The sequence below is a fragment of the Neolamprologus brichardi genome, chromosome 18 (assembly GCF_056152115.1).
Source record: "Neolamprologus brichardi isolate AB-2024 chromosome 18, ASM5615211v1, whole genome shotgun sequence".
Classification (NCBI taxonomy): domain Eukaryota; kingdom Metazoa; phylum Chordata; class Actinopteri; order Cichliformes; family Cichlidae; genus Neolamprologus; species Neolamprologus brichardi.
The window spans coordinates 8,990,842-9,004,970 of NC_142121.1; the positions used below are offsets into that span (position 1 = coordinate 8,990,842).

General features: G+C 40.5%; 1 protein-coding gene across 3 annotated transcripts in view; it reads right to left on the reverse strand.

The window, feature by feature from the left end:
* Positions 1–4,246: 4,246 nt before the first annotated feature.
* LOC102775707 (vasoactive intestinal polypeptide receptor 2) overlaps positions 4,247–14,129 on the reverse strand; it is a 78,111-nt gene continuing 68,228 nt past the window's right edge. Inside the window, exons 11-14 of one of the 3 annotated variants that reach the window (XM_087831653.1) lie at positions 11,695–11,824; positions 11,554–11,595; positions 10,025–10,204; positions 4,247–8,177 (exon numbers count right to left, since the gene is read on the reverse strand). In XM_087831653.1, coding sequence (XP_087687779.1) covers positions 10,034–10,204; positions 11,554–11,595; positions 11,695–11,824 — 343 coding nt within the window. In that variant the 3' untranslated portion in view covers positions 4,247–8,177; positions 10,025–10,033. Of the gene's footprint in view, positions 10,942–11,553; positions 11,596–11,694; positions 11,825–14,129 lie in introns of all 3 variants that reach the window. The other 2 variants (XM_087831652.1, XM_087831654.1) reach the window with 2 other exon arrangements.

Genomic DNA, 14,129 nt, shown 5'->3' on the forward strand with positions numbered 1-14,129 from the left:
GTTCCCTATTCTCACAGAGAAAGAAACATACACTAATAAAGTGGCTGGCTTATTAAAAATATAAATTTATACCATTGCTTTTTCAATTTTTGTTCTTTTTTCCATCTTCAGGATTAAAGTTGTCAGACTATGTCTGTTAAGGTTCTCCGTCATCCAGGTCATGGTAGTCTAACAAGCTTGGAAAGAAAAGGGTCTGGACTAACTGGGGCGATTGTGGCTCAAGAGTTGCGAGTTCGCCTTGTAATCGGAAGATTGCCGCCCCGGCTTGGACAGTCTGTCAGCCTCTGTCAGTGCGCCCCAGGGTGGCTGTGGCTACAGTGTAGCTTGCCCTCACCAGTGTGTGAATGGGTGGATGACTGCATGTGTAAAGCGCTTTGGGGTCCTTAGGGACTAGTAACGCGCTATATAAATACAGGCCATTTAACTTAAGTTTCTTGAAGACGTTTCACGTCTCATCTGAGAAGCTTCTTAAGTTCTAAGAGCAACTGAGACAGAGATGTTCACATGTTGGACAGAGAGTGTGAAAGACTGTGAATGACCATCTTTTTTTTTTTTTTTGCCTGTCCCATTTGGTTCTTTAGCCGTCAGAATTGTTGTCTGAAGACCAACAAGGATACCCAATGGATTTATTTTGCCAAATGGATCATCATGGCATTGCCGTATTGGTCCATTTGATCGACCTTTGTTTTTATTATTTATTTTATTTTATTTTCAGTTGTTACAGACGGGACAGACATGAGTGAGGGATAGGAAAGGGAGAAAGAAAGAGGAAGGAAAAGAAAAACAGAAGGGGAGAGGGACAGTGAGAAAGGGGGGAAAAAAAAATATCTCCGGGATCACCTGTTGAGAGAAAAAGAATAGAAAACAAGCAAAAAAAACCAAAAAACAAAACAAAGCAACATACTATACACAACACCATCGCATTAATCTAGCTAAGTGTAAACAGCAGTAAATACTAAATATTGAATGTTGTTGTGCAGCACGCAGGACAGACAGCGCACAATGTGCTTTGAAGTAGCAGCCAAGAAAGGTGTGATTTAAGTCTACGAACAGTGAACACCTGTGTGCACACCTGTGTGGATCGGCGCGCTTGTATTCAAATGGTTTCCCCATGTAATGGTCTGCAAGAGGATGTAGAGAGCCATAGCCCCGTCCCCCCAGGGCATGAAGCAGGCATGGAGGAGATCCAGGCCCCAGACATCCAGAGGTCCCAGAGTGCAAGAGCCCAAGGAGGACCACCGGAGGGGCATCCGTGCCACCTTCATGGGAAGGGCTGAGGATCCCCAGATGAGGGGTCACCCAGTAGCCACCGGGCAGAAGCTAGAGGGGGCTGCACCGGCGTGCCCGCCGGCTCCGCCGGCAGCCAGCTGTGCCAGAGTGAACTGAGCCGCAGGCACAGAGGCTGGAGGCCCGAGGGCCCTCCGCGCCCCGGAAGAGGCCTGACCGAGCAGCAGGCGCCAGGCCCCGCCAAGTAGCCACCGGGAGTGAGCTGGCACATGACCTGAGCGCCCAGCCCCGGACACCAAGAACCAACAATGCACCGACCCCTGAGGGCATCAGTCACCGGCAGGGAGTGTGGTGAGGGGAGATAGGCCTCCACACTTGGAGGGCCTGGGAGTTCCCAGAGAGGTGGAGTCTAAGACCCGACCTGACATATAGACACAGACAAACAGGCACACACAGACACAGACATGCATTCCCACCCTCATGCACACATATACAAACACTCAGCACTCACCCAACGTAGGGATAAACATAAATGGACATGTACACACAATCACACTCCCCAAACATACTCTATACCCCGGGTCCAGGTATCCTCGCCCCCAGAGGGGGAAACGGCACCCAGACCCAAGAGATGTTACCCTTCCCTCCGGGGTGGAGGCAAGCAGACCGCCCCAGGCTCCGCAGCAGCAGGGAGGCCAATCGGACAGACAGCATCTCCTCCCAGCCCCCCCGCCTCGATGGCTAGTAGAGAACGGGGGTGTGTTAAGACCCCATACCTCCCTTCTCCCGCTCAAGTGTAGTGTTGCTGCGTGTTGCTCTAAAGTGCATTTAAAACAAGGGAGAGCATGGTGCTGCTGCCAGAGAGCAGCAGGTGTTAGCACGGCCCCTCCCGAGAACCCTCAATGTCTACATGGATTTAAAATTGAGAGGTGGGCACCGGCGCCAGAGGTAGGTTTGAATACACAGACCGTCTACTGGACGCCGTTAACGTGCCCACCCTCAAGGCCCTATATATATATATATATATATGTGTGTGTGTTATGAGAGTGTAAGTAATGTGGATGTCTAAGTTGTGAGATAAAATTGAGGCACAGGTGGCCAGAAGAGGACAGGGGGGGGGGGGAATGTCTCCCCTGCACCCTGGTGACACACCCACACCCCAAAGCCCTACCTGTGTGGGTGGGTGTGGTGGAGCGGGAAGAGGGAGGCAGCCGGGGATGGGGAGGAAAAGAAGGGAGGGGAGGGTGTCCCTCCCTAGGGCCAGCTCCCCCGCTGACCCCAATAGGCACCCCCGTCCTCTGGTATCCACCAAGGCAAGGGAGCCCAGGCCCATCCAGACCGGGGCCTACGGCAGCAGCACCGCCAAGCCCCACAGGACCCGGGGCAGAATGACCATCTTTGAACAGAGGCGGAGGCTTACGACACCAACTGTCTGACATCTATAATCCAGTTTTGGGATTCCTCCCAGACGCCTTTACAACCGCTCACATCCTGGTTCATTTGATCTCAGGAAATCACATGATAGGGTGGGGCTAGGTTTTACCAATGGGTTCACCTGAATCCTTGGCTGATTGTGACCTACACCCGTTTTCACACCTTGGTTTGTGTGATTAGGTAGAGGATCAGCAGGAGGTCTATGACCCTCTAGGGAACACTCCCATAGGCTTAAAATCTGGGACTTTCCACCAATAGCTCTTAGAACTGAAGAAGCTTCTCAGATGACAGGTGAAATGTCTTCAAGTTACTTAAATAAGTCCTAACACTTTTCTTTCTAAGCTCCTTAGAAATGTTTTCAGGCATTTAACTGTGTTAATAAAGTTTTTTGACAATATTTTGGACAAAACTATCAGATTTTTGTGTCTATTCATCAAAGGTCTTGATCCCAGTCATAGCTCCTTAATGCCTAGTACAGTTTGCATCAAGCAACAGTGCCATCTTTGTGACTTTGCTTTTATTTAACTCACAGACATGAATGCATGTCTGGTCCTGCATGTTGGATTGTTAATTGAAACTGGCAACACTTATCGGAAAACCTCATCGGGGCTCGGGCGGCACAGCTGCAGGGCATTTAATAGTTTGTAAATGTAGCTGCAGACGTCATTTTGGTCCAGTCGATGTTTCATACTGCTGTGGTGTTTATTCTTCATTACCACCCAGACAAATATATATAAGCTATTTAGTCATCCAAACATGATCAATAGGTCCAGTTTGGTGAGTGAAATCAGCTGAAAAGACTATAGCGCACGGCACTTGTATTCACGACTAGTTTCTTCGACTAAAGCGTGTAATCTACACACTAATTAGTTCAAAAAGTATACAATATATTACAAGTCATGGAAAAGATCATGTCATTTGCATAATATGTCTCTTCCATTTTATTGATCTAATATTTCTATTTCTTTGAAAGAATTCAGTATTTGTGTCTGAAGCATGAGATGAAATTCATGATGCATTACTCTAATTAAAATCTGTTACATGTGAACTTCAGCTAAGGAGTCAGAGTGACCACAGTTCACTGCCCATGCTGTTTTTTCTCTTATCTGATGAGAGGAATTCATCCTAATTAGAGGGCAGATAAAGGACATTTGTTAGACAGCATTGTGCACCGATACAGTCCGTTTGTTTTGACAATAATATCATTACTCAAACAAACATTCATCTTCATTGCAGCTTTCAGATTTTAGCAACGTATAAAAGAGCAGTTGGAGACTACATACCTTCACCAACACGAGGCAGGAACTGAGTCCGTCAGTCTGGATTAGCTTCTGATATTTCCAAGACATCAAGACAGTGTGCCCGATTAGATTTTAATAACCCTTGCACTAAATATATATATGAAAAAGAGTGTAACCCAGGATTAACCCAGCATTTCATAAGCTTGTTATGGTGCGTTTACTTGATAGGTTAGTAAGCGTCCACTGTGAGAAACCAAAGTTGTTTTAAACAACTTTTGCTTTGTTGAAACTGAAACTTTATAAAAGACTAAATAAACCAGAAGCGACAAAAGCAGTGCACAGAATCTGTTTATTTTTTTAATTTTCATTCAAGTTGTGCTTCCATTTCAATGTCCTTGTCACATGTTCGGATGTCTTTTAAAAGAAAACAGTCACTAATTTCCAACCACATCAATCAACAATGAGCTGCAAAAGAGTTTTCACTAGGCTAAAAATAATAATAATTGCAACATTTGAAATGTGCTGAAGGAGAGACTGCTTTAAAACATTTTAGGAATCTTCTTTTGGGCTTTGTGAACCACAATGGAGAACTGCCTGCTTATTTGGGTACCAAATAAGAAAACAGGTAAAGGTAAAGACCAATTCATGGTTTCTGCGGACTAAACTCAAACAAGCAGATCTGAACATGTTATGTGCACTAGAAAAGGAGTCTATCATGAATATGGTGAAGGCTGGATATTTTTAAAGTTCATTAAAAAAAAATGTAATATGCCATAAATGGATACCATAAAGTACACTCTTTGTGTGAGCTGAAGAAGCCAACACATCAAATTTTAACCTTTTGATGGTGTAACGGTGCACAACCTGTTTTTTATGTGCAATATTGCTAAAAGACACAGACACAACCACACACACAAATAGCAACCAAAAACAAGATGTGGAAGTGTCATCAATAAAATATACATGGTGCAAAAACCAGGTTTTTATGTAAGTTTTTTTTGGCACATATTCCGTTGTTTCCCTCTGAGGACCCAAAATTTGGGCATGACATTCCTCACAGCTGGCTATGTGGACCCTCTTCAACATGGAAACCATGAACTGGCCTTGAGTTAGACTCTAAAATGAATAAATTATAATAAGGCCAGTAGCTACTGTTCTCAGATGGAATAAAAGCTTCCACAACATTTATACAGCTAGGCTCATTCCTGTTTGAGATTAAGACGGTATCAGCACTGAAGGGGCCACCAACTGCTGGGATACGCTTTAGATTGTGTAGATCAGGAGTCTCCAACTCCAGTCCTCGAGAGCTACTCTCCTTCAGCTTTAAGATGCATCCCTGTTCCAACACAACTGAATCGAATGATTGGCTTGTTACCAGGCCTTTGCCAAACTTGATGGCCTGCTGAAGAGGTAATTCAACCATTTCATTGAGCTGTGTTGGAGCAGGGATGCATCTAAAATCTGCAGGACCAAAGCTCTCGAGGTCTGGGCTGGTGTAGATACTATAATGGGTTCAAAGATTGTAAAAGTAGTTTTCAGAGTCTTTGAATCACTTGGGGCTATTAGTAACGATGATAATTACACAATTTGCAAGCTTTTGAATGGTTTTGGTTCAGATTAGTTTAAGGAAGAAATGGATAAAGCCAACCCCAGTGACTTCAAAGGATTTTGAACTGCAAACAAGTTTGGCCCAAGTGTTTAGAATTTTCAATGTAATAAATGTTACCACCCAGAAATCATGTTCCTATGATTGAGGGGACAGAAAAACAAGCAATATTAAATAAAATGCAAATTTCCAGAGAGTTACATTCACACAGTGCAATGCTTACAATGGTAGCCTTTACCAATCATCTTTTGCATGACATTCATGGTGTCTAAGTACAAATACATGTGTTCAGGCGACATGATTCGTAGCATCACGTCAGTCAACATTAAATATGAATTCACTCGGCAAGTCAACACTGTGTGGTGTATATGGTTTTGTAGACTCTCAATCATTTGTAGTCACATAGATGTTAAATGACACACTGAGTAACATAGTGACATCTTTTAAGGTACTTGGTAACACTTTCATTAAGGCAACAGCTTTGTTTTGAAATTACAACTGACATTTCTGTACAATTAAACAAGTTGTTTAGTTAAATTAATCGACATTGATTTCAATAGATGATCACTTGTTTAAATCGTTATTTAAACATGACCAGGTACAGCTTATTAAATGGGAACATTTACTCATTTAGTTTCAGTTTAAGGACCAAATAATTTTTTGACAAAATCAGCAGCAGCTGAGCTAAAACCTTAGTATGGTCACCTGTACCCACCTGCTACTAAATCTGTTAATAAATATCTTAGACTAAATGATTGCTGTGTTACTTTACAGCACGACTTCACAATGCAGGGTTTTTTTGGTGTGTGAGGACATTTCATCTCTCTTTGAAGACGCTTGTTGGGTTGAGTTGGGAGTGTGGGATGAATTGGTTACTGAGACCTGGTGTTTTAAGCCGCCACCTCTGTTCAGTGCTTACTGTTTACAGGAGATACAGACGGCCTATTTTACTCCTGTCACAGACACAGATGAGTCTGTCCTGTTGAGCTGGCTCTTTATGTTGTACCATGCATCTGACTGGTTGTAGGTGGATGACAATGACGAAACAGAGGGATGATATTTCTTCACAAACCAAAAAGCAATCCAGTAATCCAAGGTAACTAAGTCCAAGCACTTAAAACTACCATGAAGTGGATTACTAAGAAACTACAAAGACATGTTACCATGAAGAACACAGTTGTCGTTATCTATACTATTCAAACGTGCTTTATCTTTTTGCCCCCTCCTTTTTGTCATTTCCTTTTCTGTTCCTTTCCACATTTTTAACAAAGCACCATTTGCACCATAGACCATAGGTGTCAAACTCAGCCTAATTACATTTGGCCCACGAAGCCATACCAAATTACTATTAGAGCTGGCCTACTGGTATTATACAGCTAATATATATATTGTTTAGTATTAAGCTTTGCTTGTTCCATATTCAGTTTTCCAGCAAAACTTATTTGAGTCCATAAGAAAAGATTCATTCTTTTATCTGGAGGAAGTTTTTTTTTTCAATAAATATTAATGTTAGCCCGCGACTTTGTTCCAGTTTTGAATTTTGGCCCACTGTGTATTTGAGTTTGACACCCCTGCCGTAGACAGTGAATCCATGCTGCAAGTCTTCTCTTTAGGCATCTTCCTGTCTGTCTAATAAGTTCCCATAAAATAAAAGCATGAATAAAATCCCCAAAATAACTCTTGAAACAGTAAAGCTTCATATATTACTAGTAATGTAATATATAGTATTTTGTATCATCTGCTGATATGCAGAGGATACCATAAAAATGTAATAAATAATAATCGCTTTAAAAACAAAACAGGGACATTTCAAGACTCGTCTCTGCCTCAGTGTTGTTCACCCTGCAAAACACATTGAAATAAGTTTGGACAAATATCTGATCTCCTTCTATGTTCTTCAAATTTTATGGACCAGATTATTTGCTGCTGCAAGTATGACTTTACCTCGATGTTTATGTGTATTTTATTAACTATATTTTGTGACACAACGCAAGAACTGAATGCTGATTTAAAATATAGGGACACACACATAAACTTAAATTAAAGGTTTGAAGAGGAAACTACTAAAAATAATTCTGTATGCCTTAAATCAAGTGTCACCAGAACTTTTTGTATTGTGCTGACCATTAAATACAACATGTTAAAGAAAAATAAAGCACATTGCAAAAAGCAAAAGTTTTCATTTTTTCACGTTTTGTCTTGACAAAATATACAATTAGAATCTACAAGAAATCACAGGTTAACAGCCGTTTACCAAAAGCAATCAAAAAGAGTCAAACACTGAGGATTTCATGCAACTACCACAAAACACTGGTTGCATGAATAAAACCAACATAAAGTAAAACATTTCATATTTACTTGTATCCACCAGGCACTTCTGCATTAAGTGGTGACGGCCTGGAGGTTCTTCTGCTGAAACACATTAAATGTGTTTTGAAGCGAATTTCTATCATATAAACCTCTTTTTATGTAAGTAATTTTAAAGACATCATTATTTCCCAACACAGGCTCTCACAAACACGCCATCTTGTTAATTAAATGACATCTTTAAAGTGCTCGTCTGTGTTGTGTCTTTAGAACAGGTCACCGAGCACCTTGCCAAAACCATCAGAGCATGGATGAAGAGTTTGATGCATGCTCAGGACTTCTCAGTGACAGCAGTTTGTTGACTGAGCATCAAAAATGAAAGTGTTTTGGATTAAAATTGGTACAAAACAACCTTATGTTTACCAATGGTTTTGTTTTTTTTAACCATAAGCCCAGAAACACTGAGCTCATGTGCTGACCTGGGTCAAAATGCGTTTTCGACTTATTCTTGCCAGTAATTTTAAGTATCAAATGGGTGGGTGTGGCCACTGTGGACCAGTAAATGATTCACTGAAGTGACAAGTTGTCACCTTTCCCTGCATATTTGTAAAAAACCAATCATTAAAACTGACCTTTATGTGAAATGGTTTGAAAAAAACTAGGAGAAGCTTATTGAAAGAACAGCTAGAGACACTATAAGTAAAACCTAATGTTTAAAAAAATATTTACAAATCAATTTTTTACAACTTGATTTTTTTATTTTTTTATTTTTAAATTTACATAACCAAGTTTTTCTATTTAAATGATAATAAATGTACTACCGATGGTCTCCAAAAGGGATAACATGCCCAAATTTGGGTTTGGAGACAGCTGTGGTAAAAAGGCAACAACAATGACTTGGTACTGGAAGCAAACGCTGTGTTCAAGTTGGGTTTGGACACCAGCATTTCTCACAGATTTTTGGAAATATTCCCATTAGGACCCAGTATGCAAACACAGCAGCAACTGACAGGAGGGGGGCGAAACACAAGAGGCTTTAATCAGGAATTTGATAACTTAAGGTGCTTTACAGAGTGACAGCCAGCCAGGAGCACCAAACAACAGGAGAACATTTGGAGGCTAAGAGTCTATTTTTCTAAGACAAACACCATGGAGAGGGAACAGATGGACTCGATCAAGACAATAATGAGAACAGGACATTAAAAAAGATTGGAATTAAAATCGACCACATTAAGATCATTCTTTCAAAGCTCAGATTAAACTGAAACAGGGTGAGGAACAAACTCACACAGACACCTGTGATAAGGCTGGGAGAACACAGGAGGCACATGGAAAAGGATTGAAAACATATAAGAAAGAACTAAGGTGAGTAGTTTTGCGGGATTTAATGACAGGACTGTCACTTTGCGGCGTTATTGCATACAGCATGCACGTCCTGGAAACTAAATCCTGACACGGCTACCATGAATTTTAGTATCAAACAAAAAAGTATTGCAAGGTTTCCCATAGCCAATCTATTATATTTTACAACATGGATCCAAAATGACAGCATTAAGACTGCAGCACAGTATTACAAGTGGTGTTAAATCGCACAGCAGGCAACAGTTATATAAAGATTTGTATACTTAAACAATCACCTGTTTTCCTTTCTGTTAAAGATGGCAAAAATGGTTCTGTTTTTTGTTTTTTTGTTTTTTTGCATTTTTTGCAAGTGCCAATTTAAAGTCTGCAGCACCTAGATCCTGCTGTTTCTACTACACGTATATGTTTGTTCAAAAATATAGATTTCAATGCATGCAACATTCAAGTATATACATTTTACATCTCATCTGTGCACAAAGCTCCAGGTAAAACAGTATAAGGACGTTGCACATGTTTTTCTCTGCTCACGTAGCAGACATCATAGCATAAAGACTGCAAAAAAAAAAAGGCTCTTAGCAGCAAACACAGTAAACCTCACTGGACAGATCTGAAAAGCTTTTGATCCACTAATGAGAAACTTGAAGGCTTGCAGAGATTTGTAAAGCTAAAACCAAAATCTGCACTACAGTGATGTGCAGGTCCCACCCATGTGGTACTTCATCTCAAAGTACTGCTTTTTCCTCTTTTTTTGTATTTTTTTAATAACTTTGTAAAACTATTGGACCCAGGTCAATCTTAAGACTGCATTTTTCTGTGTTTTTGTAGTGTTTGTTTGTGTGTCAAAGACCTCGTGTTCTCACAGCACCGAGGTCTCTGTCTGCAGAATGGACTGGGTTCTGGAGTTGCTGTGAAACTGCACCATGTGCTGTGAACCGTTTCTGGAGGCGAAGGTGTTGTTGTGGCGATTCCTGCTCAGACGACAGTTCAGACACATGCTCCGCCACTTTCTTTTTAGCTCACCTTGAACCTTCAGGAACAGGTAAAATAAAAAAATTAAATCATTTGGATGAACTAAACACCAATATAGCTAAAAACTTGATCCAGTTAGGATTGCAGATGCATCTCATCTGCTACTTCTGGGGGATACTAAAAAATGGGAGACACAGCCTTTATGTATATTTGTGTGTGTGTGTGTGTGTGTGTGTGTGTGTGTGTGTGTGTGTGTTTTACATTGCTGTGCTTGAGAGCCACCATCTACCGGATATGTATCTGCACATAAACATTCTGATTGAAGTGATGATGAATTTTATCATGTCATGATGAAAGTGAGTAAACATATATCTAGATTTAAATATTTTTTAATTCTTTTGCATCGCATTATCATGATTTGATCCATTTGGTCCAGCAACATTTGGCATGATTATGTCTGATTATCTGTATGATCATCTTATAAACCAGGATAAATCAGCCTGCTTAGCTGGTGGAAAATTCAGTTTCCCATTCCCCAATTTCTGTTGGAGCTCGGGGCTGCAGAATGGTGGCAAGAAGAATGCTGTGAGACCAAATTTAGAAAATCTTTCTCAGCATTTGCATCAATGAGCACCTTCCACTTTAGGAAAAGAACAAAGAAAAGATGCTTCCTTGTTATTTTGTATCCAGTTGATCAAATTGTGAAATTGAGTGGCATCTTAAATCTATAAATACTTTCCTCTTTTTTGATATCTGCCATTCATCTTTGTTTTTCTTCATATTCTCCATGAGTATCTATGGAGAACATAAAACTTTGCTACAGTTCAATCACTACCTCATTCCAAATATTAATCACACATATCAGTTACATGCACAGTAATTATTTGGGATCCCAGGCAGCTTCTAACTGATTGAGTAGAACTTCCTCCATCTGTCAAACTCACCACTCACCAGTATTTATGATAATGTAATGGAACACATCATCATACATCCAATGATTTTACATAAAGTCAAAATGTGTAACAAATTCAGCTGACACAGTGTAGCTAAGTTTACTAATGAATGGAGTCTGACTGGCAGATAGAAGGAGGACACTCAGCAATCAACACTTTAATTTTAAACACTTTTTAATAAACTAATATAAGGAAAACACTGAAATGTTGGAAAACGTTTTAGCTCCAACAAATTTAATTTATTAAATGTTTCTATGAAAGATTGACAAAATTAAGCTAAACAGGCACACTATCAGTTGAGTATAGAAACATTCATGGATAGATTTTAAGAGCTTTTCTATTTTGCCTCCCAGAAATCACTTTCACTCAAATGTTTTACTGTTTAATCAATTTGACTGCTCATTAAAATGACTAAATCCATACTTTTATGTTATCAGTTCACCTGATAACTTACCTCACTGTTCAGGAAACAGTAGAGAATGGCCACGACCAGACCCTAAAAAAAAAAAACACTTAATGAAGTAAAGTTTTTTCAGAAAAGTTTCAGAATCGCTGCTTTAAATGATCAATAAGGTGAAAGACACTTGTTCAGCACCTGAAAAGATCCAAGGGCAAGGTCAAAAAATATTTTATAATCTTCTGCGATGGATTCACTGAGAGTCACGAAGACCACATAGTGGATGCCAAACAAAGGAATCAGCAGGAGTGTGGATTTGGCCAGCCTCCTGAGAGAGAAACAGTCATATACAATTATTTTATGATACAATTTAAGAATAAGATATGGTGCAGTGTTTCTTTTAATTGTTCATTACAAGACCGATGCAATAAATCAGTTAAACATGGATGACTAGCGTGCCTAATTCGTCTGACACGGATTCTTTTGTAGGGAGTCCAAACATACTTCGGCATACTCTGCTCACCTGGGCCTAAAACAAGCCTCTGCATTCACTCGTTCTGCTGTCTCAGTGTTAAACATAAAAATACACCCAATGGCAATGTGAGGCAGTGAAACAGTGGAAAGATCTAAGGAGCTTGGAAAGAAAAGCGTCTGGACTTATTTAAGTTGCTTGAAGACGTTTCATTTCTCACTGAAGTGTCTTCAGTTCAAAGCTCCAATGGAGGAAAGTCACAGATTTATGTGGACATAAACAAAGAAGCCTGTCGGACTTTTTTAAAACTGAGCTTGAACTGTTCTCTTGAATTGAGATAACTCGCTGCATCTGCTGTCCAGGGTTCTGCTGGGAGGCTCACACCATCAACAAATCTGATATCAGAAGTAATCTTTCCAAAAATCCTTTACATCCCACTGCAATCAGACTACTAAATGCACCCATCCATCTGTGCTCTAACACCACGCTTGCTCATGAATATGGATTAATTTCCAAGGTGATACCAAAGTATTCACCAGCCAATTAAGCTAGTCAGTTGTAGGGATGGGTATCGAAAACCGGTTCTTGTTGAGAACCGGTTCCCACTGTTTCAATTCCTTGGAATTGTTTGCCATTTTGCAAACGATTCCCTTATCGATTCCAGTCGCCCCGAATGACGTCACCACGTTGCGGAGCGTCATTTACCTGGCAGGAAACATGGCGGCTCAAACGCTCAAAAGTTTGGTTATACTTTACGAGAACGGATGACAACAGGGCAACTTGCAATACTTGCAAAGTAGATATTTCATTTAAGGGAGGAAACACTACAAATATACAAAAGCATTTGCTCACAAAACACGCGATGACCTTAAATGAATGTCGTGTTTTTAATTCCGCTCCGGACTCGTGAATCTCAACCCAGCAGCAGCGGTAACGTTTGCACGTCCTCTCCCGTTAATGCGGCAGGTAAATAATCAACTAACAGTGCAGATTATGTTAGCGCGATCTGCCTTATTACAAAACCTGCCATTACTGTGCATTTAGGTGACCATGATGAGATAGACAGAGTCTGGCTCAGATGCTGGCAGTTCTCGCTGCAGTCTACCGGTAGCGTCTCCTTTCAGGCCAGGATAGACGAATGTCACCGAGCAGTGACTAAGTTTGTGGTAAAAGGCTTGCACCCATTTGCCACAGCAGATGATTTTCGGTAAGTGAATGTGTTTAATTGTAGGCAGGGACATTACTGGATATTCTTGTGTAATTGCTACTGAATAATTTATGTTATACTTTGTTATTGCTACAGAAGAATATTTATTTTATTATTTTACATTTACAATTTTTTCCCTGGGGACCCTGTGACACCCCATTGAAGAGCCGTAGGCTGTGGATCTCTTAAGATCTCACTGTTGGGTTTGTAAGGCCATGTTACTCCTAAATTTCTATCTTGTTCAAAGAGAAGATATAAGACAAAGTTCTAAGCTAATCGAACTTAGTGTTCTCCTTTTTTTAAAAAAAAGAATCGATAAGAGAATCGATAAAGAATCGAATCGTTAAACAGAATCGAAAATAGAATCGGAATCGTGAAAATCTTATCAATACCCATCCCTAGTCAGTTGTAGTGTTTCCCACTTTGCCCAACAATCGTTGCGCCAAGAGTTGGGAGTTCGTCTTGTAATCGGAAGGTTGCTGGTTCGAGTCCCGGCTTGGACAGTCTGTCGTTGTGTCCTTGGGCAAGACACTTCTCCCGTTGCCTACTGGTGGTGGTCAGAGGGCCCGGTGGCGCCAGTGTCCAGCAGCCTCGCCTCTGTCAGTGCACCCCAGGGTGGCTGTGGCTACAATGTAGCTGCCATCACCAGTGTGTGAATGTGTGTGTGAATGGGTGGATGACTGGATATGTAAAGTGCTTTGGGGTCCTTAGGGACTAGTAAAGCGCTATATAAATATAATACAGGCCATTTTACTTCTGCTCCAGGGTCTCCTCCTGGCTGGACATGCTTGAAAGTCCTCTGCTAATTTCGTTTATTTATTATTTTATTTATTATATATGTTATTCTATTTCTTTGTGTATTTGTTGTATGACATTCCTCTTTTTTGACTTGTTACATTTTTGTAGGACTTTAATAAATTCTTAAAACTTTGCCATCAACCTTCTTTTGTGTTG